The sequence below is a fragment of the Balaenoptera musculus genome, chromosome 1, assembly GCF_009873245.2.
Source record: "Balaenoptera musculus isolate JJ_BM4_2016_0621 chromosome 1, mBalMus1.pri.v3, whole genome shotgun sequence".
Taxonomy (NCBI): domain Eukaryota; kingdom Metazoa; phylum Chordata; class Mammalia; order Artiodactyla; family Balaenopteridae; genus Balaenoptera; species Balaenoptera musculus.
In genome coordinates, this window is record NC_045785.1 from 47660365 (window position 1) to 47686385 (window position 26021).

Genomic DNA, 26021 nt, shown 5'->3' on the forward strand with positions numbered 1-26021 from the left:
ATCAAGACCCATCAACGAAAGTGAGGCTGTAAAGGATATTTACTGACATAAGAGATACTCAGTACATAATTGCAAGTTATAATCTAGAAAATCCCAATTTTCTATTTAAGAAGTATACAGACATAAATATGCATAGGAGAGAAGGTTAATGTGCTAACACAGTCATTTTTTCCTTTTTTTAAAAAGTTCTACATGGCCATATAGTACTTTTGTAACAAGAAAAATATGCAATCGAATATATTTATATGTAAATATATAATATACAAAAATACATAATATATAAAAATATATTATACACAGACACACGTATATTTGAAAACAAAGAGAGAGACAAATAATGACTTAGCTATTGAAGAATCAAGGTCATGGTCTGAGGGCCTAAGCAAATTTCCGGATTCTGGGATTTGGAGTAAAGGATCACCAACAATGATCTAACTTTACACCGGGCCTCAGTCTGTGCCATGTTGAGCCACGGCCGAGGTTTCTGTGGGAAAGGGCGAATGCCCCCAGACCCAGTCCTGGGTTTGAATCCAGGCTCTGCCACCTACCTGGCGTCCTTCCGAAATAACTTACATCTCTGCAGAGTTACTGCCGGAAATATGGTAACATGGATGGGAAATGCCCTGGGTCATAGAAAGTGATTCTTTCATTTTACTCTCTAGAAGTAGCGCATGATGAAAAGAACACTGGCCTACCAACCAAGAAACTTTTATACAAGGCACTTCAGAGTTTGTGAATGCCCAAGGCCACCTTCATTGTCTCCGCCATCCTGAAGGGCAGTGAGCAAGTCTGGGTTTTCATACCCTTCCTCCATCCCACTGTGCCCACTCCTTAATGCTCAGGGGCGATTTATCACTACTTTAAAAAGAAAAAAAAAAAAAGGGCCACCAACTATTGATTACCTATTGCATACCAGTATTTATTTTTTATATACTTTATTTTATGAACTCCTCAGGACCACCAGGGGGTGGACTGAGGCTGGGGGAGGGAAAGCACCTTAACCAAAACTGTCGGGTTTCACATTAAGAATGGGGGGTGGGCAGCCGACTCAAACGCCTATGCTGCCGGCACAGCCGAGGACCAGTTCTGCGCTGGTGACGCACCACCACACAGCCCGCTGCCCTCGTCTTAACTCCGCAGCACAGCCCTGGCCACTTCCTGGATGCAACCAGGGTCCAGGGACAGCGACGTTCAACTCACCACTCACCACAAAGTCCCCTTCACACTTCCTCCCAGGGAAGGCTGATGAGCCACACTTGCCCTTTCAGGGAACAGAGAGCATGTCCGCGACCACAAGGGAAGCAACAGACTGACACATCCTGGCAGCCCTTCTCAGAGTGTCCCATCATTCTTTTACAGCTGGGGAAGGCGTCGAGGCTAGGGATCTGACCCAAGTCCAAGTCTCGGGGGAGGATGGCCATGAAATGCCAGCTGGGCCCAGGGGCGAGCAGGTGCAGTCATGAGAGCAGCTACCAGCACCGCTAACATTTACACAGTGATTCTGTGTTTATAAATACTTGATATTTCTAAGTGCTACCCTTTGGTTTCCTAGATCATATTGAGTTTCCTAGATCATATTGAGTTTCCTAGATCATATGACTCTATATTAGAGAGAGATGATCGAAGGCCAGTCCGGTCTGGCATCCTGGCTTAGCCATTCCCTGGGAGAACAGGGCGATCAGCTGAATGAACAGATGAATGAAAGGGAGCAGGACGGTGGTCCTCACAGTTGTTTTATTGCAAAATTGGAAATGTCCTCTAAGCATTACTAAGAGTCCTTTGACAACATGCTGCAGAGATTAAAATCTGAGAAGCCTAGCCGGTCATAAATGAAAGGCTCCATTATATATGGAAGAAACTGAGGTCCAAATTTAACTCACATCTAAAGATTAGACCCAGGTGTTCTATCTCTCCACCCAGCATTCCTTCCTACCATTCATGGTCTAATTCCCCTTTTGAACCTGTTTATACTTTTACCCTATGTAACCTTACAGGCTAACACATTGCAGATGTTTGTTACCACCATCATGTTCTCTCTTTCTTATTCTTCTTTATTTATAAATCATGCCCACGTGACGTTAGACATGGGGGGGGGGAAAGCACTAAACTAGGAGTCAAGGGGCCAGGGCTCGAGTCCCTACTCACTGAGCGACTTGGGATAAGTTAGTTTCTCCATTTGCAAAATGAGGGCGCTAGACTCCGTGATTCATTCCTTCATAACTGCAATGACATTTATTCCCAGCTCTCCTGTGCCACCTCCACCATAGCCTCCCAACCAAACAAAGGTAATAAGCAGTAGCAGAGGAACGGTACTTCCTCGGAGATGACACCACAGGCAAGGAGCAGAACCAAAGCCCCATGAATGATCCCTGCCCTTGGATTGCTCCTGAGTTCCTTGAACCATCCACTGCCACAGATTAAGAAACTGTTTCTAAATTGGCATGGCCTGAGCGTGATTTCCTATCTGATGCTGAAAAAGAACATGAGGGTTCCCATTGCATATCAGCGTCTCTTACATCATTTTATTGATGAATCTCAGGGGAGTCACCTCCCTGCGTCAGTCGTCTTAGGGAGAAAGGGTTTGATTACACCTCAAGGACTGTCTTCAGCTCTAACATCCCTTCATTCTAAAACTTCAGTTTTCAGTGCCACAGTCTTGCAAATAGCAAGTTGCTAATTAAAATGCTTCCTCCTTTCATGGGAAGATAAAAAAGAGAATATTTGATGGCCCCTCAAATTCCCAATAACAACCCTAATAATATTAGCAATCTTTTATGGTTCTTTAGCAACTTACAGTTTCATTTAATCTGCAACCTGTGAAGACAATATACCCAGTTTACAGGTGGGCATACTAAGGCACTGAAAAATAGTGACTTATCTGAAGGATGTGAGGCTAGTAAGCTTACAGTGTTAAGAACAGAGCCCAGATATTCTGACTCTCAAGTTCAAAGACCCACAGAAGAAATACATCGAGATCATTTTATTACTTCTATTGTTATTAAAAACAATTTCCACTGTAGAATGGCCACCGCGTATTTTCGAGGACAGGACCAGGCTGAAGCCATTTAGCAGACACATGACTCCAGGACCACATGGCTTCTGGGGCAGCCCTGACAGATCTTGGAGTTAATGAGCAACAAATTATGTATTTTCTCCATCCCCTTGTACAGAAGGGTCGGGGAGTCGACAACACAGCCATAAATCATCATTATGAACCAGCCGGGTTTGGCTTCTTGTAATCCTAACCCTTAAAAGACCATTTAATGAAATTCGGGCTGCCCAAATACCTCACTTCTGCAGAAGAGGCGAGGGCTTAAATTGTTCTCCAACACGTTACACACGTTAACTCTGGAGTTCCAGATTTACTGCTTTCGGACTTTATTCATTACTCACAATGTTTTTATTCCCGGGTAATAAAATAAGCTCTTCCCTCCCCCTCCCTCTCCCCCCTGCAAAGGCTCTGTCCCCACTCCCATACTCCGGCCCCTGGAGCCCTCATTTCTGCTTTAGTCAGCAAGGTTGTGATATGTAAATTTCACGGCTGAGAAAAACGCCTTCAATGTTGATCCCTTTCTGAAACAGCAAGCAACAGATTCTGGGCGTGATGGCAGGCTGCCAGCAAGCAGAGAAGAATTCTCCCCTACCTGCCTTTTAAAGCACTTGGCACGGAATCTGGAAACTAATAAAGTGGGAAAGCGTTGCAATTAAGCTACGAGGGGAGAGAAAGGGATCAGTCAATCAGTCCTTGCCCGAGAATGGCCGCAGTCTGGAGGGAGGGAGTCTCCAACTCTCAGACAGCTCCTCTTCCTGTCTTTTCTGGTGTACAAGAGCTCAACTGGCCACATATTCACAAATATCGAACTGTTCCGGAGGGGAAATTTGGAAAAACATTAGGAGAGACATTTTGGAAAGAAGAGAGCACATGGTGGTGAAAGAAGCACTGACTTCGGAGCCAGAAAAACCTTGGTCTGAATCCCATCTCTTACCTTGGACCTAGGTAAGTGACTTCACCTCTCTGGGCTTAGGTCTGCTTGTCTAAGAGTAATATCTTGCCATGTACACACTACTATATTTAAAATAGATAACCAACAAGGACCTACTGTACAGAACAGGGAACTCTGCTCAATATTCTGTAATAACCTAAATGGGAAAAGAATTTGAAAAAGAATAGATACATGTATATAAATAAATGAATCACTTTGCTGTACACCTAAAACTAACACAACATTGTTAATCGACTGTGCTCCAATATAAAATAAAAAAATTTTTTTAAAAAGCTCAAAAAAAAAAAAAAAAAAGAGTAATGTCTACCTGGCAGGATTGCCAGGGGATTCAAGAAGGTGGTATATCGAATGCTTAGCACCTAGCAGAAGAGCCATGCAAACATTGTTTTTTTTTTCTGCCCTTGGAAAAAGAGAAACAAAAAATTAACACAGGCATACCTCATTTTATTGTGCTTTGCAGATTTTGTGGGGGTTTTTTGGTTGTTTGTTTTGTTTTGTTTTGTTTTGCAAACTGAAGGTTTGTGGCAGCCCTGCGTTAAGCAAGTCTATCGGCACCATTTTTCCAACAGCATTTGCTCAATTCATGTCTCTGTGTATTACATTTTGGTGATACTCGTAATATTTCCAATTTTTTCATTATTATTATATTTGTTATTGTGATCTGTGATCAGTGGTCTTTACTGTTACCATTGCAAAAAGCTTATAATTCCTGAAAGCCTCAGATGATTGTCAGCATTTTTTTAGCAATAAAGTGCTTTTTAATTCAGGCATATACATTGATTTTTAGACATAATACGATTGCACACTTAATAGACTACGGTTTAGTGTAAACATAACTTCTACATGCACTGGGGAAACAAAATTTCGTGTGACTTGCTTTGTTGCGATATTCGCTTTATTGCGATGATCTGCAACCGAACCTGCAATATCTCCAGGAAATGCCTGTACTTTTATACAAGTACATCTTTTCCAAGATAGTTCTAAGAGCTCCTTGGAAAGGAACATTCCACATTAAAGAATGTGGAAGTACCACCCCTCCAGGGTAGAACCAGAAAATATGGGTATGGAGATGTTGGTTTTGACCATTTTATCTAGGACGTCTTTTTCAGGGGAACAAAGCAGAAGGGAAGTCTAAATCCCAGGCAGTGAGGGCTATTTACAACAGTCCACTCTATAGATTTTCCCAAGAAAAGACTGTTGCACACAGTGTCCCAACAATCCGTCTTTCAGAGCCTGAGAACTCATCTTCTTCCCCTGCTGAGTTCGAAGGACAAACTTCCCTATATTCTGATCTGCTTGAATGATAACATCTGCATAGCCTGTTATGGCTTACAACATTTCCCTATCCACTGTGTTATCTGCTTCTCACAACACCCTATGGATTACTAAATTATTATCCATACTTTATAAGTGAGTATGACGAAGGCCAGAGAGGCCATTGAATCACCCTCAGGTACAAGGCAATGGGCAGTGGCAGGGCTGTCGCTGCAGCCTGGGCCTCCCGTGTTCTGTCCAATGGCGTCAAGCTAGCTTTCTCTTAGAAGCCCTAGCAGGTGGTGGCAGGATGGATGTCTCCAGGGAGATAGACGGTCCCTGAGCACCTGGGAAGTTCACGTAACCCTATCAGGCACCTGCACATCTAGATCCCTGCCAGCCACAGAGCACCAAGCTTCCCCTTCACATCTCAGCTCTGTGGATTAATGAACTTCTCTCAGCCCAGAAGAGATTCATTCATTCAACAATCATTAAATGATGGAGAATAATGGAGGATCCTTTTCTTCACATTATATCTCAGTCCCAAGGGAAAGGGAAAATGTAACGTATCTGGGTCCTCCTTCTAAGGATGGAGATAAATGTAGCTGTGTTTTCTTTGGGCTGAATGCTCCATCTACTACAATGAAATGCAGTATCTTTAGTGACGAGAAATAACTGATGAGAAATTTAATATCCCATTCTTCTCCCACTAGGTTGTCTTCAACCTCTTGGCAGGAGATCAGCGCCTGACAGATCGGGAAAGGCAATGGGAACCTAAATCTGTCCAAGGCCACCAGTGGAGTTTCTGGGCTTTATGGGTAGGTCAAAACTCCAATATCTAGAATAATGGACAGCAAAGAAGCCAGAGAGAGGTCACCATAGAAGCTATTTATGGTTGAAATCAGTAGTGGCTGCCCTAAGCCCTAAGCCAGCTTTACAAAGAAGGCAGTTTGAAGCGTGAAGCATCGTATTTTCCAAAGTCAGGGACTCACAGCCATGTGTCTCCTAGATGACCAGCTCTGCCTATCCATGCAAGAGTCTCCCGACTGTTCTCTCTGTAGCATTGCCTATTGCCTACCTCTGGTTCCTTTTGACCTTGAATTTCCTAAGGTTCTTAATATCACCACTGTGCTTTTCTTCCTATTTCTCAAACACCTTTCTTCTTCCAGTGGCTCCACTTTTGGGTTCTACCAGATAAAGGTAGGTCTTCCTAGGGTTGTATCCTTGCCTTTTCACTGTGATCTCAGCTGCTCCAATAGCTTCAATGATTACCTCTGTGAAGATGACCTTCAGAAGGGCATCTGTCTCTCTCTAGTTCCAGCTTACCATTTACCCCTATCAGTCTTGTTCCAATTTTCTGCCAAATCATCCAAGTAGTTAGTTATCAAACCGATGTTATCAGCATGTCAACCTGACCAAGTCACACTCATTCTAACTTCTGCCCCAAACCTCACTTCTCTTCCCTTCATTTCTACTCAAGATGCCACCAAACATAGAACTGGAAGAACAGGAAATCTTAGACCCCTCTGTCTCCTTTACCCCACTGTCATCAAATTCTGTTCACCTCACGTTTGCAAGGTGTCTCACATCCATTCTTGTCTCCCTCTTCCCCTTGTATTACCACCACTGTGGTTCAGGCCTCATCCTTAACCTTGGTTGGAAAATTGGCCCAGTAGGCTGAAAATACTTTCATCCATCTCTAGGCAATTAATTGGAGTAAAAACTCCTCAGCACTCAAGGAGTTTCACAGTCTTGCAGTTATCTCTTCCTACCTTATCTTTGTCTATTCCCTTACACTCTATTTCTCCAGCCAAACGGGTCTGGCTCGACTATTCTTGAAAACACCCTATTGTTTCAGTCATGGTGAAGCCATCCCTTCTGCCTGGCTTATCAGGATCTCTGATGAAAGTCTCACCTCTGCTTCAAAGTAGAGCTCAAGTGCCGACTAGTGCACTGGGTTAGAGTTTGGGCTCTTTTACTCAAGAGTCTTGGACAACTGAGCTCTATGATTCTCAGCCCTCTTATGTGTACAAAGGGGGATGATATGATGACAGTACCAAGAGCTCAAGGGTTGTTGTGATATTAAATGGGACAAGTGCTCCATGAAGGATGATGATGATGATGATGATGATGAAGCCTTCACCAATGAAAACAACCTTCAGTGATCTTCCTCTCAACTCCCATAGCACTTTATTTACACCTGAGACCATCTATAGCATTTGGCCTGTTTTGTCCTTGAAGCTCTCACCTCTCTGGGGCCCACCACCCTGCACGGCCCTGACTCTCTTCTAGTTCTCAGACCAATTCTTTAGTCTCCTTGAGGATCTAATGGTACAGTCAGTCTTGTGCTTGCCCTGCTTCCCCTTTATACCATAAGCTCCAAGGACAGTATCTATGTCTTGTCTATCAGCTTCTAGGCCAAGAGGAAGCCTAGAAGCTTCCTGCTTGTTCTAAGGAAGGTCTCACCCAGAGATGCTGTACAAACCACTTGCTACAAAACACCATCCCACACTGTCAATCTCGGGCAGTCATCTGCCCGGTGGTCTAGATGTTTCGTCTTCCTCTATACACTGAGCTCTCTACACCAGGAACTAAAGATTTTCTAGCTCACTAAATAAAGAACACTCTGCATAGCCCCTGGCACAGAGGGGGTCTTCAATGTCAGTTCACGCGCTCGGCTCTGAAGCCAGACAGACCTGGGTTTTCATTCCTGCTCCCCATTCATTAAGCAGAGTAACCTCACACCGGCCACATCCCCCTTGTAAGCCTCAGGACCTTCCCTCATTTGTAAAATGGGGTAAATAATACCTACCCCCTGTAGCTGTTGAAGAGGATTTAAGATAAGGCATATTAGTTTCAGGCCCACTAGATAGTTCATCAATGGTATCCGACCCTCTACCCCATCCCCTAACACTGGCTCACGCAAACAGATTTCCCAGCCTCCTAAGCATTATCACTTAAAGTGGAGAATATCATCACCTTCATATTAGATACATATTCCAAATAAACTTGAACTCTTAAGAGTGATAGTAACTAAGGAAGAATTTCTGCAGAGTGTGGGGCGTGGAGGGGAAAGGGAGAAACCTAAATCCTAATCTCAATGCCTGTGTTTGTTACATTGCAAATAGGGCCCCTCCCCCCACCTCACCCGCAGGGGTAAGAAGGTCTCAGAAGAGCTCTGTAGCTGTCTGATCCAGGATGACACAGTTGAAGGATTAACACGGCCACTCTCTGTTGGTGGTCTTGGTAATTGCACAGATGTAGTGGATTGTAAACTGGGGAACTGGGTCTCCCACCAAGGCACCACTGGGCCAGCTCGACTTCATGTTTTTCAGAGTTGAAGACTTGGCTAACCTTTAATGAGGAAGCAATCTTGGGGAACCTTGTTTTCTTGGCAGTGCTCTCTCAGATAAAGGGAGATGGGGGGGTGGGGAGGAAGTAATGAAGTCCAGATGTGGGCAAACTGAAGCCTGATCCTGAATAAACAAGTCTCGGAGCTATAAGCTCTTCTTCTTGTCTCTCCAGCTAGAAATGTGCATGTGGTAGAGAGCAGGCCCCCATGTGCATCAGGGACCATAGTGAAGATTTTAGGGAGATAAACAGGACACTTGTCCCTGCTTCCTAGGTCCTCTGACATCTTTTGGCCTAATGCTTGTGAGTTTCTGCCCAAAATGCATGACCTTCTCTGTGATTTTCACAAACATATATATTGAGCACCCAAGTCTGTGCCTTGCACTAGCAATACAAAATCAAATCAGACCGGTCCCTACCGTGATGCAGCTAGCAGGATAACGAGGACATAGACAATCAAACAGACATGACAGTTCAACACAGTGACTGCAACGATAGCAGTGGGCCCGGGGACCTCTGGGACCTCTGGAAGGTGGGGGGAGGAGGCAGCCAAGGGATGCTTCCTGGAGAAGAGGTGATATTTGCTTGGTGTTTATTTAGTACTTACCATGTGCAGGAGGAAAAGACCTGATCTCTGCCTTGCAGGAACCTATTATCTAGCTGGGGAGACAAGATGTGGACACATTACAAGGCGATGTGTATTGAAGGTGCTATTTGTCTGCTTGAGATGGGGCAGCTTCTGGCAGTTTAGTGACAAGAGACAACACACAGATTGTTGGGCTGAGGTTCAACACTGCATCCCCAGCACCTGCCACGCCCTGGGGGCTTGATAAGTAATTGTGGAAGGGGAGGCAGCCTTTAGAAGGCAGTAGTGGTGTCATTATTTTTTTAAAAAGCCTTGCCTTAGAATCCGGAGGACTACTGGTCTGGCCCTGCCACTCATTAGTTATGGGAAGGTCACTTCATATCTTGATTCCCAGTTGCCTTAGCTGTACCAATCTACCCCCTAGAATCACTACCAAGTACAAGTAAAAGAATATGCATACGAAGGCTACTTTGTATGCACAGTACAAAGGCTACAGTACGACACTACAGAAAAGAAAAGGCTGATTCTCACTGATGACACACATAATGTCACTTGATTTGACTCCCAGAACTAGCCTATGGAGTTGGTGAACTATTGTCACCAATTTACAGTAAAGGAAGGTATAGCTCTTTTCCAAAGGGGTCAATGGATTGCTCGAAGTTGAAGGACAAGTCACAGAATGGATAAACTCAGAAGTTAGGCCATGAACCTCAATCAGATGATGCCAAAGCCTGAGCTTTTTCTCTAGTCAGGAATATCATGACAGAGGTCAAAATCAATGGGATCTGAGGAAAAGTAGTGTTTTTACGGCCAGAGGGAGAAGGGGATTCACTTGTGATTCATCATGCTTCAATTCCCAGATATTACGAATCTTTATTAAACCCCTTTCAGGGTCTGACCAAGGCAAGCACTGAGCTCATGTTTATTTAAAAAGAATACTAAGCATTTTTCCATATTAAGATCTTTGCCCATAATTCTCTTCACAGCGTGGTACAAGGCAAATCGAGAGAAGGCTAGATAGGAGATATGTACTGCTTTTGCTCCTAATCTCACTGCTGCTAGAGTCATTAAACCCTTACAAGGCAGGGATAGGAACCACTGCCTTGTGGATTTGGAAGGAATTCCTATTATGCTATAATTCCAGAATCTGCGCTACATCTGAAAAAGAGGTCAAAATGACTAGATTTTTCCACATCTCCTGCCATAGAAAGGTGTCTGCTTTCTCTATAACTTCTGATATGTGCATCTCTAAACCACACTCTAAACCCCACTGGCATGCGATTCCTTTGTTGTGGGGACTCTTCAGACTGGAACAAGGGCATCCAAATCAGAAAAGGCTTCTCTTGTTGTTTTAAACAAACCTGACATTCGGTGGGAGGAGACCGAGGCAGAAAGTAGCAGGATGATTAGATTTCCAGCTCTGGGTCCCCCTCCACCCTCCCTGACTGTCATTCACGCCCTCTGATCAGAAGCAGATTCTGGACGGGGCCAGCCAGGCTCTCTGGCCAGTCACAGTGGGAGAGAGGGGTTGCTATTGCTGCTGAATTCAAGTCGTATAGCTCTTCCAGAATTGAGAATATATATTAATGGGAATTAGTCACTTTTCCTCCGAGGTCTTTGCTTTTCCTTTTTTCCCCTGAGTGCTCCGGTCCTTAATCGCAGGTGAGCGGGCAAGCAGACCTCATTAGGAGCCCACCTCTCACACATGCCTCCAGCTGAAAGGCAGGGGCAGCTGGATCAGGAGGTAAAAGTTTTCTTGCAAAAAGCACTGGAACGAGAGTCAAGAGACCCGGTTTCTGACGAATAAACTACAAGGAAAGAGCGGGAGATGTGACGAGTCCAAAGGCTGGAGGTCCTTTCCTGATGCTACTTATACCGGGTATAAGGTCTTGGCTAAGTCACTTTACGACTTTGTGACTGTTTACTCACTTACAATAAAGATAGTGACCATTTACCTACTATACTGCTTATGTCGGGCCCTAAGTTACTTTCCATACTTTAGCTCATTTATTTCTGAAAACCTTCATAAGTAGACACAGAATGTCCATTTCACAGATAAGCCCACTCAAGCGCAGTGAGGTTCATTCATTTGCTACACGTTCCATAGCAGAGGAGCTCAGGGATGAACCAGCGCTTACGACTTTAACCCCATGAGAAACTGAGGCACCAGAAAACCTCGTGTCAGGGTGGCGGGGTTTCTAGGAGGGCAAAAGGCTTGAACGCGGTCTCAGGTTTCCATGGCACAACAGTAGCCCCTGACAAAGGACACCAATTATTGCCGCATTTGCTTGGCTGGCCTTTTTCCGAACCAGAGGGAAGCCCCACCAAACCGATTTTGCTAACCCTGTGTGGGAGAAGGAAGCATCGCTGCCGCCCATCCTATATAACCAAGGCCACAGCACATGACCATTTCCAGGAAACCTGGGAGGTCAGGGAGCATTTTAATTAAAACATCCACGTGACACGAGGAGAGAGGCCAGCCACAACTAAGCTCTTCAAAGCAGATTTTTCTTAGAAACGCTAGCATCTCGTGAGGAAGAAGGGGCTCTTGGCAAACAGCAGGGAAAGAGCTGCTGACCAGGAATTTTGCTTGAGGAAGGAAGGATGGACCTCAAAGAGGCTACTTGAGCACCCTGGGTCCACCCAGCCCACTGCAGCCAAGCATGTGCCCACGGAAGGGATAGCATTTGATTCCCACAGCAATCCCCAGGAGTGAAGTCAAACAGCACTCTCATTTTACACACGAGGAAAATGAGGCCTAGAAGAACCAGGGATTCACCTAATTCACGTAGCCAGAGGGGCCCCAGGCCTCTGAAGAGTGTCTCTCTCCACGGCGCCACGTCTAGGAGCAGCCCACTAGGCAAGCCACTGATAATCGCACGTAAAGAGTATGAAGATCACAGAACAACCCTGACACTGTGCTATTCTTATCTCAACCCCTCCCGGGTTAGAGCCGGCTTCTAAAAGCATTCAATTAACTGAGCCTCCAAGTGTCAAAAAACACCTGTTCAAACCTTAGCACAAGATACTGTATTAAGTATTCAGACTTTTTTCCAGGCAAAGCCATTCTTCCTAGAGAACTCAATCCCGCATTGTTAATTTGGAGCAAAGAGTAAAATTAGATTTTATATTTCTCAGCTTCTGAACACAAAGATCCTTAGTCCACCTTTAAGAAACTACTTCAGTTGCCAAATGGACTGTTTTTCTTTTAAAGGTTGGAAAGAATTCTACTAGCCTCCCTGCCCCCTCCCCAATGTCAAACTGTTGACTGCGTGCCTTGTTTACGATGTTATTAAAAAACAAAGAGGGGTCTCAAAGTTATAAGCAACCCCCAGAGTGGGGAAGTCAAAAGAAAAACTTCATGCACTGTGCTCCATGACCATCAGCAGCTTACATTTGATGCAGAGAAGGCAACAGTAGCTAACTGCCCATCCCACTGAGCACTTGGATAGGATAGCCAACCTCCAAGCCTAAATCAAGCCTGCAAGATGGACAGAGGGTTTGGGAATAAGCCAGGTTTAGGCTCGAATTTTTACTTGCTTTAGACTTTGAGCATGTCACTGAACCCCTCCAAGCTTCTGATCTTCCATTTGAATGAGGGGGATACTAAGCCCTTATTTCACATGCAGTGTTCTGAATATCAACTCCTTCCTTCTTGGCTTGCTATTACAGGCCAAAGATAAGCTTCCAGGCTAGGATGAATACAAAGATGACTCAAGGATTTGAAACAAAGATTTTCGATCTTGGTGGATGTGATCCCATACCCTTTGCCCATATGGCTGAGGTTCAAGGACAAAGAAAAAATTTAGAAAATACTGGAGGTGTGGAATGGATGGCTGTGAAAATGTATGAACTACAAATTATAGGACTGGATTACCCTCAGTTACTCTCCCCCTCCCCTGCCCTAAATGGACACGTCTAAAACAGGGCAGTGACCTTCTAAGTAAAGCCCAGATAGACCGTACCCTGATTCCCATGAGGCTACCACTGCTCAAAGTAATTCTGGACCTTGTCAAGTCGGTGGCACATTTTGGCATCTTCGATGAGGGCTTCATCCTCTAAGGGAAGATCTGGATGTAAGTCTAGATTTTACACCGGCGTATGAGCAACCTGGTCAGCAATTAAGAGTTTGCCAATTACTTCAATATTCATGATCTCTTTTACTTCTGACTGCAAAGTTTTGAAGCAAGATGGTCACCCCTGATTTTAAAGACATACAGCTTGGCAGTGGAGGGCCAGGTCTGGAACCTAGGTCCCTGGATTGCAAGTCTCATTCTATTTTCACTTTGACACTACAGCCACTGGATGAGAGAATTAAACAATATGCCAGAGAATGTCAGTGGCATTACCACTGTCAGAGCAGCACCACGAGAGTGTGGGAAGAACACAGAAAAGGCCTGAGATATTTGGTAAGGTATTACCCCCATCCTCTGGGGCTCAGATTTATAGCACAATGGCTAAGAGCTCAGACTCTGGGGTAAGGGACAATGAGGTTCAAATCCCAACTCAACCACTCATTAACTACGTGACCTTGGGCAAATTATTTTTACTCCGCGGACCTCAGCTTCTTAATTTGTAGAAGAAAGATAAGAACGATATCTAGACTTTGTTAGATTGTTGTAAGGATAAGGTATGCAAAGCATTGTAGAAGGTTGCTTAGCATACTTTTATAATACTTATAGTATATATATATATATATATATTTAGTATTTTAAAATACTTTTAGTAATAGTATTAACTGCATGAAACAGTGTTAATCAAATGAAATTCTACTCGATCTTCCAAACCTCTACTAGCTTGGATAGTCCACGACGTGCTTTGCACACGGCGGTCTGGGCGCTTACCGCGAGGATGGCGATGACAATCCCCACGGCGCAGAGCACAGCATCATTGATTGTCTCACCGGTTTTCAGCGGGTACTTGATGCTCTCGTCATTGCAGTAAAACCCCCGGTGGTAAGGCTTGATGGTGCTTGTCTCGATGATGAGGAAGGGCAGGCCCGCTGGTCCAGACGGAACCATCATCGCATATACCAGAAAAAAACAAGAGAGAGGGAAAAACATCAGTGCGAGGAGGCCAAAGAAGAATGACCTACAGCAAAGACCACCCCAGATAACAACATCGACGGCAATGTTAATTCCTTGCATTTGATCTACAGCCTACAGAGAGCCTTCTCTACATGCACCCGCTTCCCTCCTTTAGTTGCCACTAAGAAGGGTATAGTGTGATCCTCTTGTCTTGTCCAAGAGCACAGAGGGAGGCGGTGGAAGTGGCAGGGCAGGAGCTTTTCCACTGCTCTACAACATCCTGCTAAAAATCAAAGCCCGATTTGTAATTATTACTAACAAAGCCCCAAATCTAATGAGGTCTCATGATGCCTCCAAGTGCCTTCCTCTCTTAAGTCAATCATTTCCCCCTTTGAGAAGCTCATCCTAAGACTTTGTGGCTTGGAATTCTGAAGACTCTGGAATCAGACAACCTGAATTTGAACCCCAGATCCACCACTTCCTAGCAATGTGACTTCTGGTTCTCTCTCCATCTTCCTGAGCCTCAGTTTCCCCACAAATGAATTGTGGTGATGACTAAAGGGGAATAGGAAACAAAGCACATAAAACTCCTAGTACAGTGTTCGCACATAGTAGCTGCTTAGTGAATGCCATTGCCAGTGTTTTTCTTTCACTGTTCAAAGAGTCTTTGACAAGACTGAGCAGAGCTGAGCTGGGCCTTCCTGCTTACAGACCTGGAGCAGAGCCCAAGGGCATCAGGGGCACTGAGGCACTCTTGCAGCTGCTGCTAGTTTATCAACGTCCAGCTCAGATGCCATTCTCCTGAAGGTCATGGAAAATGGATTCCATCACCTGCCAGGAAAGGCCCTCATAAGCCTGAAGCAAAAAGTGAAGGCCCACAATACCTCTTTCTTGGACACGGCAGCTTCCAAATTGGTCTCCTGGCCTTCCGTGCCTCTTACCCACATCCACCAGCTTGCTTCCTGACCGTAAGTATGTCATGGCCATGCTCAAGCTTCTTCAATGTTTCCCCATTGCACAGGACAAGATGACATCCCTAAGTATGACCTCCAGAGTTCCCCATGACCTGAACCTCCTTGATACACCCTCCAACAAAACAGGACACAGAGCCTCTGTCTTGATTCATGCTCTTCTTTAGGCTGGAAAGACACTTCCTCCCCTATATCCAAGTTCAATACCTAGCCCCAAGGCCACCTCACAATGGTGAGTAAAAGGTAAAGTAAAAGTGCAAGGTGAGCCACTGAATGTCAGGACTAAGGAAGACCATGAAAACCATCTTGTCGAAGATAACAGCCCACCACTGTTGTGCACCAACAACGTGTGAGGTATTTTGCATCCATTTTTGCATTGAATCTTCCAACAACCCCGAGTGGTCATTTTAAAATCATTTAAGCACTACTATCACTCATCTGCCAGTGGAGAGAATAGAGGCTCAGAAAGAATGCTTAGATCACTCAGAGTCTCTTAGTCCACCCCAAAGGGCCTAAATCCCTAATTTAACTTTGCAAATTGGTTTCATCCATATATGAATTTCATTAGTGGAAAAAAAAAAAACCACGATAAGCAGCCGTTTAAAAGATAAGATTCCATTTTCATGTTTTTCAAAAAGAATTAAGCTCATGTCATGTGGCTTGAAGGCCCGGACGGCCCCTTAAAGAAAAAAGAAAATGTACCATGAACTCCACAGTGTTTCAATGACTTTGGTCCAGACTGGCAGCGATAAAAATGCTCACTTTCTAAAAAGTGTATTTATGTATCACTGTGCATACACACATGGATTTATTTGCTTTTATTCTTTGGATTTATTTGAATTCTACGGCTATTTATTTTGTGACCCCACCCCCCCCACAACTGCTTCCTGCTAGAACAACAATTTACTTTATCAAATTCATACTGGTGCTTTGAAAAGAAAGCCCAGCCGCACACCACAGCGTTGTGCCTGACCTTCGGAGAGTAAACACAGAGGGGCCCCGGAAGGCAACAACTATTAGCTCTTGAAACTCGGTCTCTGCGATGGAGAAGAGGAAGAAAGGGAAACAGGGAATCCATGTCCCGGCTTAGAGATGGCAAGTGCAGTTAGCTGATCTTCTTGGGTTTGGGGCTGGGAGAGAAAATATATCACGTGGGCCTGAGCCGTCTTCATTCCACTGCCTACACATTTTGAAATGTGGCCAAGTTGGCTACGAAAAGGAGCTGTGAAGCCAGCAGCATGATATTAATAGTCCACTTTTAAAGTTCCACGCATCGTGACAAACACCGTTAGCTTCACATCTGAGCCCGGTCACAGTCTCTGTGGTGCCGAGGAGCCAAAGCGTTGCTAATAAAAGGAAGGGAACAGACCCCAAGTTCCTTACATTTGTGTTCCGCTCTTAAGGCCCCCAGCTTCTATTTTTACTAGTGTTCACATGATAGGCCTGTAAAACATATGTTCCTAAGGACAATAAAACACATATAAAAGAGCTGTGGAGTCAGACTGAACTCGGTTAATGATCTCAACCCTGCTCCCTACTACTTGAGCAAGTTACTTTCCACCTCCAAAACCCCCCTCTCATCTGCTCAATGGGAAAAACAAAATCTTGCTTTGGGATTGCTGGGAGGACATAATAATGTATTCGTTCATTCATTCATTCAACAAATATTTACTGAGTCTTAAATATGCCTACTAAGTACAAGGACTACAAAGATGACACAAGCCCTGCCCTCAGGAAGTTTACAATCTAGCAGGGGAAGACACATATCATGGAATAAAATCAGTACAGGAAGTTGTTTTAGTTGGAAGAAACCAGGCAACAGCATGGGGTAGTGTCAGCACCGAGTCTGGCACACACTGTGGACACTCAAAAACGCTAAAAGGAAGAAGGAGGGGAAAGTCCCACAGAGAAGGTTAGGAAAGAAAATCTGTCTGGTCAGTTCCTCTGTACTCTTAACCTGGGAACAATCCAAATCCTTTTCCTTCCTTCCTTGTCCAAGGCTTGGGGAGGGTTTCCGGTTCCAATTATGTGAATGATGACCACAAACAGACAAGAAGTTGGATCGGAATACGGTCCATTTTATTTTCTTGAAAGGCGTGGAGACAGCATTTAGAAAACCCAGTGGCCTTTTCTGTCTCCCCTACAAACTTGTGGTATGATTGGGGGTGATGCCAGTCAAATCTTGACTTGGCTCCGGGAAAAGAATAACCTCAGATCCCCTTCAGTTGATGGGAAAAGCATGAACATGTCCCCCCAATGGGGCAGCCAGCCCTCAAGAGACATAACACCATGCCTTGCCTCTCCACGACAGAGAAGAGGCGTTCTTTTCCAAAACAGGATCTCCATTTCCAACGTTGGCACCATCTTTATTACCAATCACTGCAGTCCCTGATCATTTCATTTTAAGAAAATTCCCAGTGTTAGCCACTGGGAATCAAGGGGTAAGTACATCAAAGTATAGTACCTGCCCTCAAGAGGTGCATGGTGTTGTAAGAAAGTCATGAAGACAAGTGCACTAAAACATTTTTAGTGTGAGGACTGATGGATGTAGAGAGTACAGCGAGGGCACAAAAGAACACTCTACTAGAGACACTAAAGATGGCCCGGATGGGAGGCTTAATTTGACCCTTATGTGAGTCGGAGGTTTCTGGGGTCCAGGGGCTAAACACACTCATAAAAACAGTGTAGTTTAGGGACTGCAACAGGCCATCAACAAAACTGATGGCCATCGCCATCACGAGAATACAATTTTAAGTTTGGCTACAGAGCTGGGAGAGAAACACAAGGTACCGAGGATCCCCACATAAACTGTGGCAAATCTGACAAACCTGCTGCCTGTTCTGTTCTCAGCACTGATGGGGCTACTGAGTTGGAGTCCCAACCTTCCAGTGGCCCAAAGGCCAACAGGAGGAGCAGTCATAAAAGCTAACACGTTAAGTCACCCTAAGGTTCAAAGGGATTCAAGTGACTTACCAGAGTCCCTCTGTCAGCGGTAGTGGTGGACAGGACTCAAATGCTCTGACTCCTGGGTGCTTTCTAAAGTAAATGAGTCACTTAAAATAGAGGGAAGGAGGCACCTATGAGTTTAATACATTAATTGAAGCCCAGCAAATCTCATGGGCTTTGAAGAAGAAAATGCTTTGTTTGGAACAGTCAAGGCAACAGCACTGGCTCCTGCTCCCTGAACATTCACCGTGCTCCACACACGACAGTACTGAATATAATGAAAACTCCGAAGCCAATATCCTGGAATTTAGATTTATCTATAATGAAAGGTACATTACAAGCTTTCTGCAAAGCAGAACCAAAATGTATGTAAATACACACACACCCACACACACACACACACACACACACACACACACACACACTATCTGGTGATTCTAGACCTCAACTCAAGCATTTCTCCTTCTTTTAATCAAGGATCAATTAACTTCCTAAACCTCCAGGGACCTCTTGGGATGTGTAGGCTGCAGAGGAGGCGAAATACGAACTCACTGACAAACACTTAATGGGCAGAAAATCAAAGCATGAAGAAAAGCCCCTGTGTTGGGTTCAGGCCTTTGAAAGTTCTTGGGCTTTGAAAAACGAACACTTGGGCAGGTTGGGCGGTTTGGGGGTGGGGTGTAAGAAAACATGGGATAAGTTTCCGTGGCCCACCCATTGATAAAGTCATGTGGGAAGTGTTACCAAAGTGACCCAGCCCCAGAGCCCTGCTCCCTCCAGCCACAGCTTCAAGTTGGTGCAAAATTAAACACAGCCTCCTGCTCTCAAAGTGCTTTTTAGAAAGCTCTTGTGAGGGTAGGAAAAGAGTGGGGGTGGGAGAGTGAATGAGAAATTTTTGCACTTTTGCATGACCGAAATCAGAGCATCGGGGAGAGATTTTCCCATCGCTCCTATGGACCATGTCCTTCAAGTGCCTTTTCCAGAGTTGTCCAACTTTCTACTTCACCAGAGCTGTAGTTACCTTAAAATAAGCCAAGTCGAGCATCTGTGTGAGTGATAATTAAACTAATATCTGCAGAAAGCCTACATATCTGCTCACAAAATAATACTGGATATAGAATCTGTGTGTAGGTATCAAGCACAGTCTAGTTGCTCAAATGATTCTGTGACAGGAATTTATGCATCTTACCTACGGTATAGAGTTCTACCAACTTTACTGTTTTACTCACTTTACAAGTGAAAAATTAAGGCTCAGAAAGTTTAAGCAGCTCATCTGAAATCAAAGCAAGTAAATGGCACCAATTTGGACCAGATGTTAGAAGCACAGATGGACGACGCCGGGCTTCTGATTTCAAGGAGTTTAGAATCTAATTAGGAATTAATGTATTTTCATCACCACAACAGCTCTGAAAAGTTACAGGCCATTATTTTCATTTGCACCCAACAGAAAACTGAAACCAGTAGTTTTGTAACGTGGCCAAGGTTCCCAAGTGAGTCCATTGGTTGCTGGGATTTGAACCCAGATCTGTCTTTCTTTTGGCTCATGTTTTCTTACTCCATGACCTGACCCTCCCTTTCTTTATAAATGTCTTCCCTGTTAAAATATGACCACCTGATTTTTTTTTTAATCACTTAAGGCCAGAATGGTCAACCCAACTACTACTTAGAGGTTCAAAATACAAATATTTATGTTGCTTGTAAGTGACAAGGTTTCTATTTAAAGTAATTAATTGCTACTTGTCTTAGAAGTGTGCAAACTTTCTTTAGTTTACGTATGATATTTATCCAGATTTCTAGACTGGACACAATCCAAATGAGACAAAACTAAGTTTACTATGAAGGCATTTCCCACCTTTGAAAGAGGCTGCCATGAAAAACACTTGCTGTTGGCTGGTGTGAACATGCAGTATTCTGGGTCTAGAAGTTCTCTTTGACAAATGCTCAGTTCTTCGGTACTGGAAAGTTCAGGCCCTTTCTTTACAAAAAGAAGACTGTCAGAACTCAAAGCAACCACATGGCAGAAATGAAGAAAGGAATGGCAGATCCAATCCTGCTCCCTGGGTTTCCTGAGCCCAAGTCCTTGGTCTCAGTTGGATTCCACAAGCATGTATAGACAATTCCTGAGTATAGTTTCTGGGCACTGTGTGAGGGGCTCAGGACACAACCTTGGGCACTGTTTTTGAGTTCCTCAACTTTGGAAAAATCTCAGGTTCCATGACAAAGAGACACCTGTCTTTAGTCTAATCGTGGGCATGAAAAAGGACTTTGAATGATCTTTCTTATTTGAAAGGGCTTAAAATAAAAACATTTTATCCTTTAAAATAAATAACATCAGCCACCTTAAAACCCCCAGCTCTGGCTGTTTTGGCTTTTGCAGTTGGATTTCTAAAGGGCTGCCATATCCACCAAGAACTAAAAAATCAACCAACAGCCCATGACTCATACCTTTCACTGAGAGAATTCCAGACCTCTTTTGTTGCCATTATGTATTTCACAAACGAGAGATTTTATTTCTAGTACTACACAACTACTAGAGCCTGAAGGACTAACAATTCCTCTGCCCCAGGTAAAACTCGGTCACTTCCCAAGACCTCCTTCCTCTCTTTTGATCCCTCTTTTAAAAGGGTGAGAGTAAATTTACATTCATTGGGCACCTATTATGTGCCAGGAGGTTTGGATATATCAATTGATTTAACTCTCCAAACAATCCTCTAAATTAATTATCAGTCTATAGCCAAAGCACTGAGGGTCAGAGATTATAATTTGCCTCAGTGCCCACTATGCTGATAAGAGGTGTAACCAGAGTATGTAATAGAATACTCTGACTCTAAAGTTCATTCAGAGACAGGGCCAGTTAGCCTTTATCCTTAAGTATACATGAACTCTGTCTATGCAGATTATTCACAAAGCTACAAAGCTCCGGAAAGTGTAGGTTGACCTTGAACAAGGATAAAAAAGCAAGGCTCCTCCTTAGATGCTGAGGTGGATTTGTACAGATCCGGCCACTCTCCTGCCTCAGTCTCCCTTATGACCCAGATGTGTTCATTTGCAATACACTGCCCAGAACTAGTACAGAGCAAGAATCACATGCGTGCAGAGGGTTTTACAGCTCTTACATAAATGATCACCTCTGATCTTCTTGACAACTCTGGGAAGTAATGTTTTTAACATCTGGATTAAAGTACCACTGGCAGACTCTGATTCAAGACCTAAATATAAATATCTTTTCTACAAAGGAGTCACTCAGCCACGTAACCCACTCTGGCAGAGTTACTTTTTTCCAATTTAACCAGGAGCTTCGGAGTCAGGCAGACAGGATTCCACTTCTATCACCTGTCATGCTTACTGCGTGACCTTGGGCATGTCAGTTTACCTCTCTGAACTCCACCTGCATCATTGTGCAATTGGCCTTTGTGTAATAGTTCCCAACATAAAGAGTGGACTGAGGACTAACTGGGACAATTTATAAAACAACCAGTAATCGCTGGGCTCCATAAATGTTAATTCTTCTGTATGTGACAAGAAGCCATGGAAAGCTTTTAAGCAGGGATAAGATGTGATCAGAGTTCTGTCAAAAGCCACGGGCCCACCAGCCTCTTCCCCAGTGCAATCTGATCCCACGGGAAAAGCATGCTCATAAAATCCTTTAATTCCAGGGACTTCTTGGGATTGTGTAAACAGAAGGGGCTTCGATAGTGGTTAGCAGGACCTGGCACCCTGACACAGAGAAGAAATATCACAGCAGGAGCCCTGCCCCGTATTCTCAAAGATCACAGGAGGCTGAATGGGAGGTAAGTCTATAATAAGGGTGAAAAAACATTTCTTCTTATTTTTCCAACAGTTAAACATACATTCGTCAGCAGTGTGCTCCCATCCAAGCCATGCTATCCAGGTGTACACAAAACACCAGGTTCACGTGGCGGTAAAATAAACAATATGGAGACTGGCAGGACATCAGACACCTGGGAGGGCCAAAGATCGAGATAGTCAAAAGGCAAGACCGGAGCCAGATGCAGTGCCAAAAATGAAGAGCTGAAGCATTACTGGAGGCCTTACGAGAACAAAGTCACGCGGGTAGGATATCCAAGGCCGTCAGGGTATTCCAAGTTAACCCATCAGGCTACACGGTCCTACCAAGTTCTAGGTTGAAGGTGACACATTGGCAGTGCATGGCCAAACCTGGCCTGCAGAGATGTTCTGCTTGGCCAACCCAGTGTTTAAGATTTTTAAAATTCGTTGTCAACATTTAATAACAAGAGGTCTCACATAACATTCAGATTTCAGCTTCTTAAGCCAGCTCTACCGCCCTGTGGCAATCAGTGCAGGCAGTGGTAACTGGCTGCACAGATTCTCCAGGGCACCATCATGCCCTAGTGTCTCCCTGACACCAAGGCTGTGCCTCAGTTCCATTCCCATTGAGCTTGTACTGTCAATCTTCCTATACCTGGTCTACTTCAGTCATTTGTGTTAACTATCTGGCCCCTGGAGACGTTTGGCTTTTCCATCCCTACTCTAGAGAACATAAAGTCCTTGGCTGAAGCCATAAAAATAGAAATAATGAACTCTTGATTCAACAATGTCCTCCATGATAAGTAATGGCTACATTAGACATATATGGATGAGTACGTGCATGTGCATATGTCTTAAACTTAACCAAAGACTGTGCCTCCCATCAACGTTTTCAAATCCAAAAATTGTGTCAAGTCATCACTGCAAGGCAGCTAATAACATTTGCATTTCAGACATGAGGAAACTGAGGCTCAGAAGCTACGTGACTTGCCAAAGTTCTCATAGTTAGTAACATGAATGAGGGTTGCTCTTGCACTGTTGGTGGGAATGTAGATTGATACAGCCACTATGGAGAACAGTATGTAGGTTCCTTAAAAAACTAAAAATAGAACTACCATATGACCCAGCAATCCCACTATTGGGCATATACCCTGAGAAAACCATAATTCAAAAAGAGTCATGTACCACAATGTTCACTGCAGCTCTATTTACAGTAGCCAGGACACGGAAGCAACCTAAGTGTCCATCGACAGATGAATGGATAAGGAAGATGTGGCACATATATACAATGGAATATTACTCAGCCATGAAAAGAAATGAAACTGAGTTATTTGTAGTGAGGTGGATGGAGTTAGAGTCTGTCATACAGAGTGAAGTAAGTCAGAAAGAGAAAAACAAATACCGTATGCTAACACATATATATGGAATCTAAAAAAAAAAAAAAAGGTTATGAAGAACCTAGGTGCAGGACAGGAATAATGACGCAGATGTAGAGAATGGACTTGAGGACACGGGGAGGGGGAAGGGTAAGCTGGGACGAAGTGAGAGAGTGGCATGGACATATATACACTACCAAATGTAAAATAGATAGCTAGTGGGAAGCAGCCGCATAGCACAGGGAGATCAGCTCGGTGCTTTGTGACCACCTAGAGGGGTGGGATAGGGAGGGTGGGAGGGAGACCCAAGAGGGAGGGGATACGGGGATATATGTATATGTATAGCTGATTCACTTTGCTATAAAGCAGAAACTAACACACCATTGTACAGCAATTATATTCCAATAAAGATGTTTAAAAAGAAAAAAAAATGAATGAGGGTTGGAAGCCAAGGCTTGTTGAACTACAAAGGCCTTAGCAAGTTTATTCCATGAGGCTGGTGGTAGGGCCAGAATGAATCTGCCTTACTGGCCAGTTAAACAATGTGGACGTGTTAATAAATTACATGGTTATGCTTCAGAAGAAAGAAGTGGACCCAACTTACACACGTCTATGTGATACTAAGTAAAGGTATCCGAGTGCTCTATTTTTCAAGGCAATAGTATTAAAATGAAAACAAAGCCTCTTCCTGATAGAAGCTCATTCATTCTAAAAAGTCAAAGCCAAGTGAGAAGGAATTTACAAATTAAAATCCACCAGATAATTGTTGGTATAACAAACTTTACTCTAGTGGAGTCAGGAACATTTCAGTAATACACTGGTAAAATTTTGGAACTACAAGAGATCTGAGGTGTCATTTATTCCATTTACTAGATGGGAAGGCTGAGACCCACCACCCCCTAGCACTGTAATGACTCTTTTCTGGTAAGTCTCCTCACTAGCTGAGAGTCTCTTCAGAAAAGGGTCCATATTTTATTCATCTCTGTATCCCCAGCACAAAGAATAATTCCTGGCACTTAGTGGGTGTTCAACGCATGGCTACTGAATAATTGTATAGGAAACAGACTAAAATTCCGAGGATATGGCTCCGCCCCCAATACACTCTATGACCCCCCACTTAGATTCTCCCCGACACCTCCCCCTGTTTCTGAATTTAATCTAATCTCTCTCATATCCCCAAATCCTGTTTTTTTAACACAATCTCCCAAAGCAACACAGTACCACATACCCTCACAAAGAGCAGACAATTGCACCAGGAGTAAATTATGGAGAACCCAACCAGCTTCAAGTCTCAGATGAGTGGTTGAACTGGATGATCTTTAAGACACTTAATCTTCAGAGTTCCCCAGACATTTAGGTAGTGACACTATCAGAAGATACTTGCAAGGGGTAAACTGAGGAGAGGCTGCTGCTCAGTGATTCAGTGCCACACCCACCCTACCTTGCAGGCCAGGGGCTAAAGGATCTTTTTTTTTTTTTTTAACATCTTTATTGGAGTATAATTGCTTTACAATGGTGTGTTAGTTTCTGCTGTATAACAAAGTGAATCAGTTATACATATACATATGTTCCCATATCTCCTCCCTCTTGCGTCTCCCTCCCTCCCACTCTCCCTATCCCACCCCACCAGGTGGTCAAAAAGCACCCAGCTGATCTCCCTGTGCTATGCGGCTGCTTCCCACTAGCTATCTATTTTACGTTTGGTAGTGTATATATGTCCATGCCACTCTCTCACTTTGTCACAGCTTACCCTTCCCCCTCCCCGTGTCCTCAAGTCCATTCTCTAGTAGGTCTGTGTCTTTATTCCCATCTTGCCACTAGGTTTTTCATGACCTTTTTGTTTTTTTTCCTTAGATTCCATATATATGTGTTAGCATACTGTATTTGTTTTTCTCTTTCTGACTTACTTCACTCTGTATGACAGACTCTAACTCCATCCACCTCACTACAAATAACTCCATTTCGTTTCTTCTTATGGCTGAGTAATATTCCATTGTATATATGTGCCACATCTTCTTTATCCATTCATCCGATGATGGACACTTAGGTTGCTTCCATGTCCTGGCTATTGTAAATAGAGCTGCAATGAACATTTTGGTACATGACTCTTTTTGAATTATGGTTTTCTCAGGGTATATGCCCAGTAGTGGGATTGCTGGGTCGTATGGTAGTTCTAGTTTTAGTTTTTTAAGGAACCTCCATACTGTTCTCCATAGTGGCTGTATCAATTTACATTCCCACCACCAGTGCAAGAGGGTTCCCTTTTCTCCACACCCTCTCCAGCATTTATTGTTTCTAAATTTTTTGATGATGGTCATTCTGACCGGTGTGAGGTGGTACCTCTTTGTAGTTTTGATTTGCATTTCTCTAATGATTAATGATTTTCAGCACACCCTGACCTAACCCATTTGCTGTGATCCTCTTGGGAATCTCTGCCATGAAGAAAGTTCCCAGTAAGAGGAAGAGCACAGATTTCAAGAAAGCAACAGACCCGGATTTGAAAACCAGGTTTGCCACTTATCATGTAGGCAATCTTCAGCAAATTGCTTAACTTCTCTGGGCCCCAACTGTAAAAAGAGGACGCCAAGAGCCACTCTGAAGAGCTGTGAGGATGAAATACCTTACGGTAGGTATTTAACAAAGGTTCGTTCCCTGCACTCCCAGTCTGAAAATCGACTCTCAGGCTGTTTCCATGCCAATCAACCGGCTTGACTGGT

General features: G+C 43.9%; 1 protein-coding gene across 1 annotated transcript in view; it reads right to left on the reverse strand.

Annotated features, from left to right (window-relative positions):
- Positions 1-26021, reverse strand: part of PLPP3 (phospholipid phosphatase 3) — an 85438-nt gene that overhangs the window by 26787 nt on the left and 32630 nt on the right. The window contains exon 2 of the mRNA XM_036862160.1: positions 14040-14197. Within this exon, the coding sequence (XP_036718055.1) occupies positions 14040-14197 (158 nt within the window). The remainder of the gene's footprint in view (positions 1-14039; positions 14198-26021) is intronic.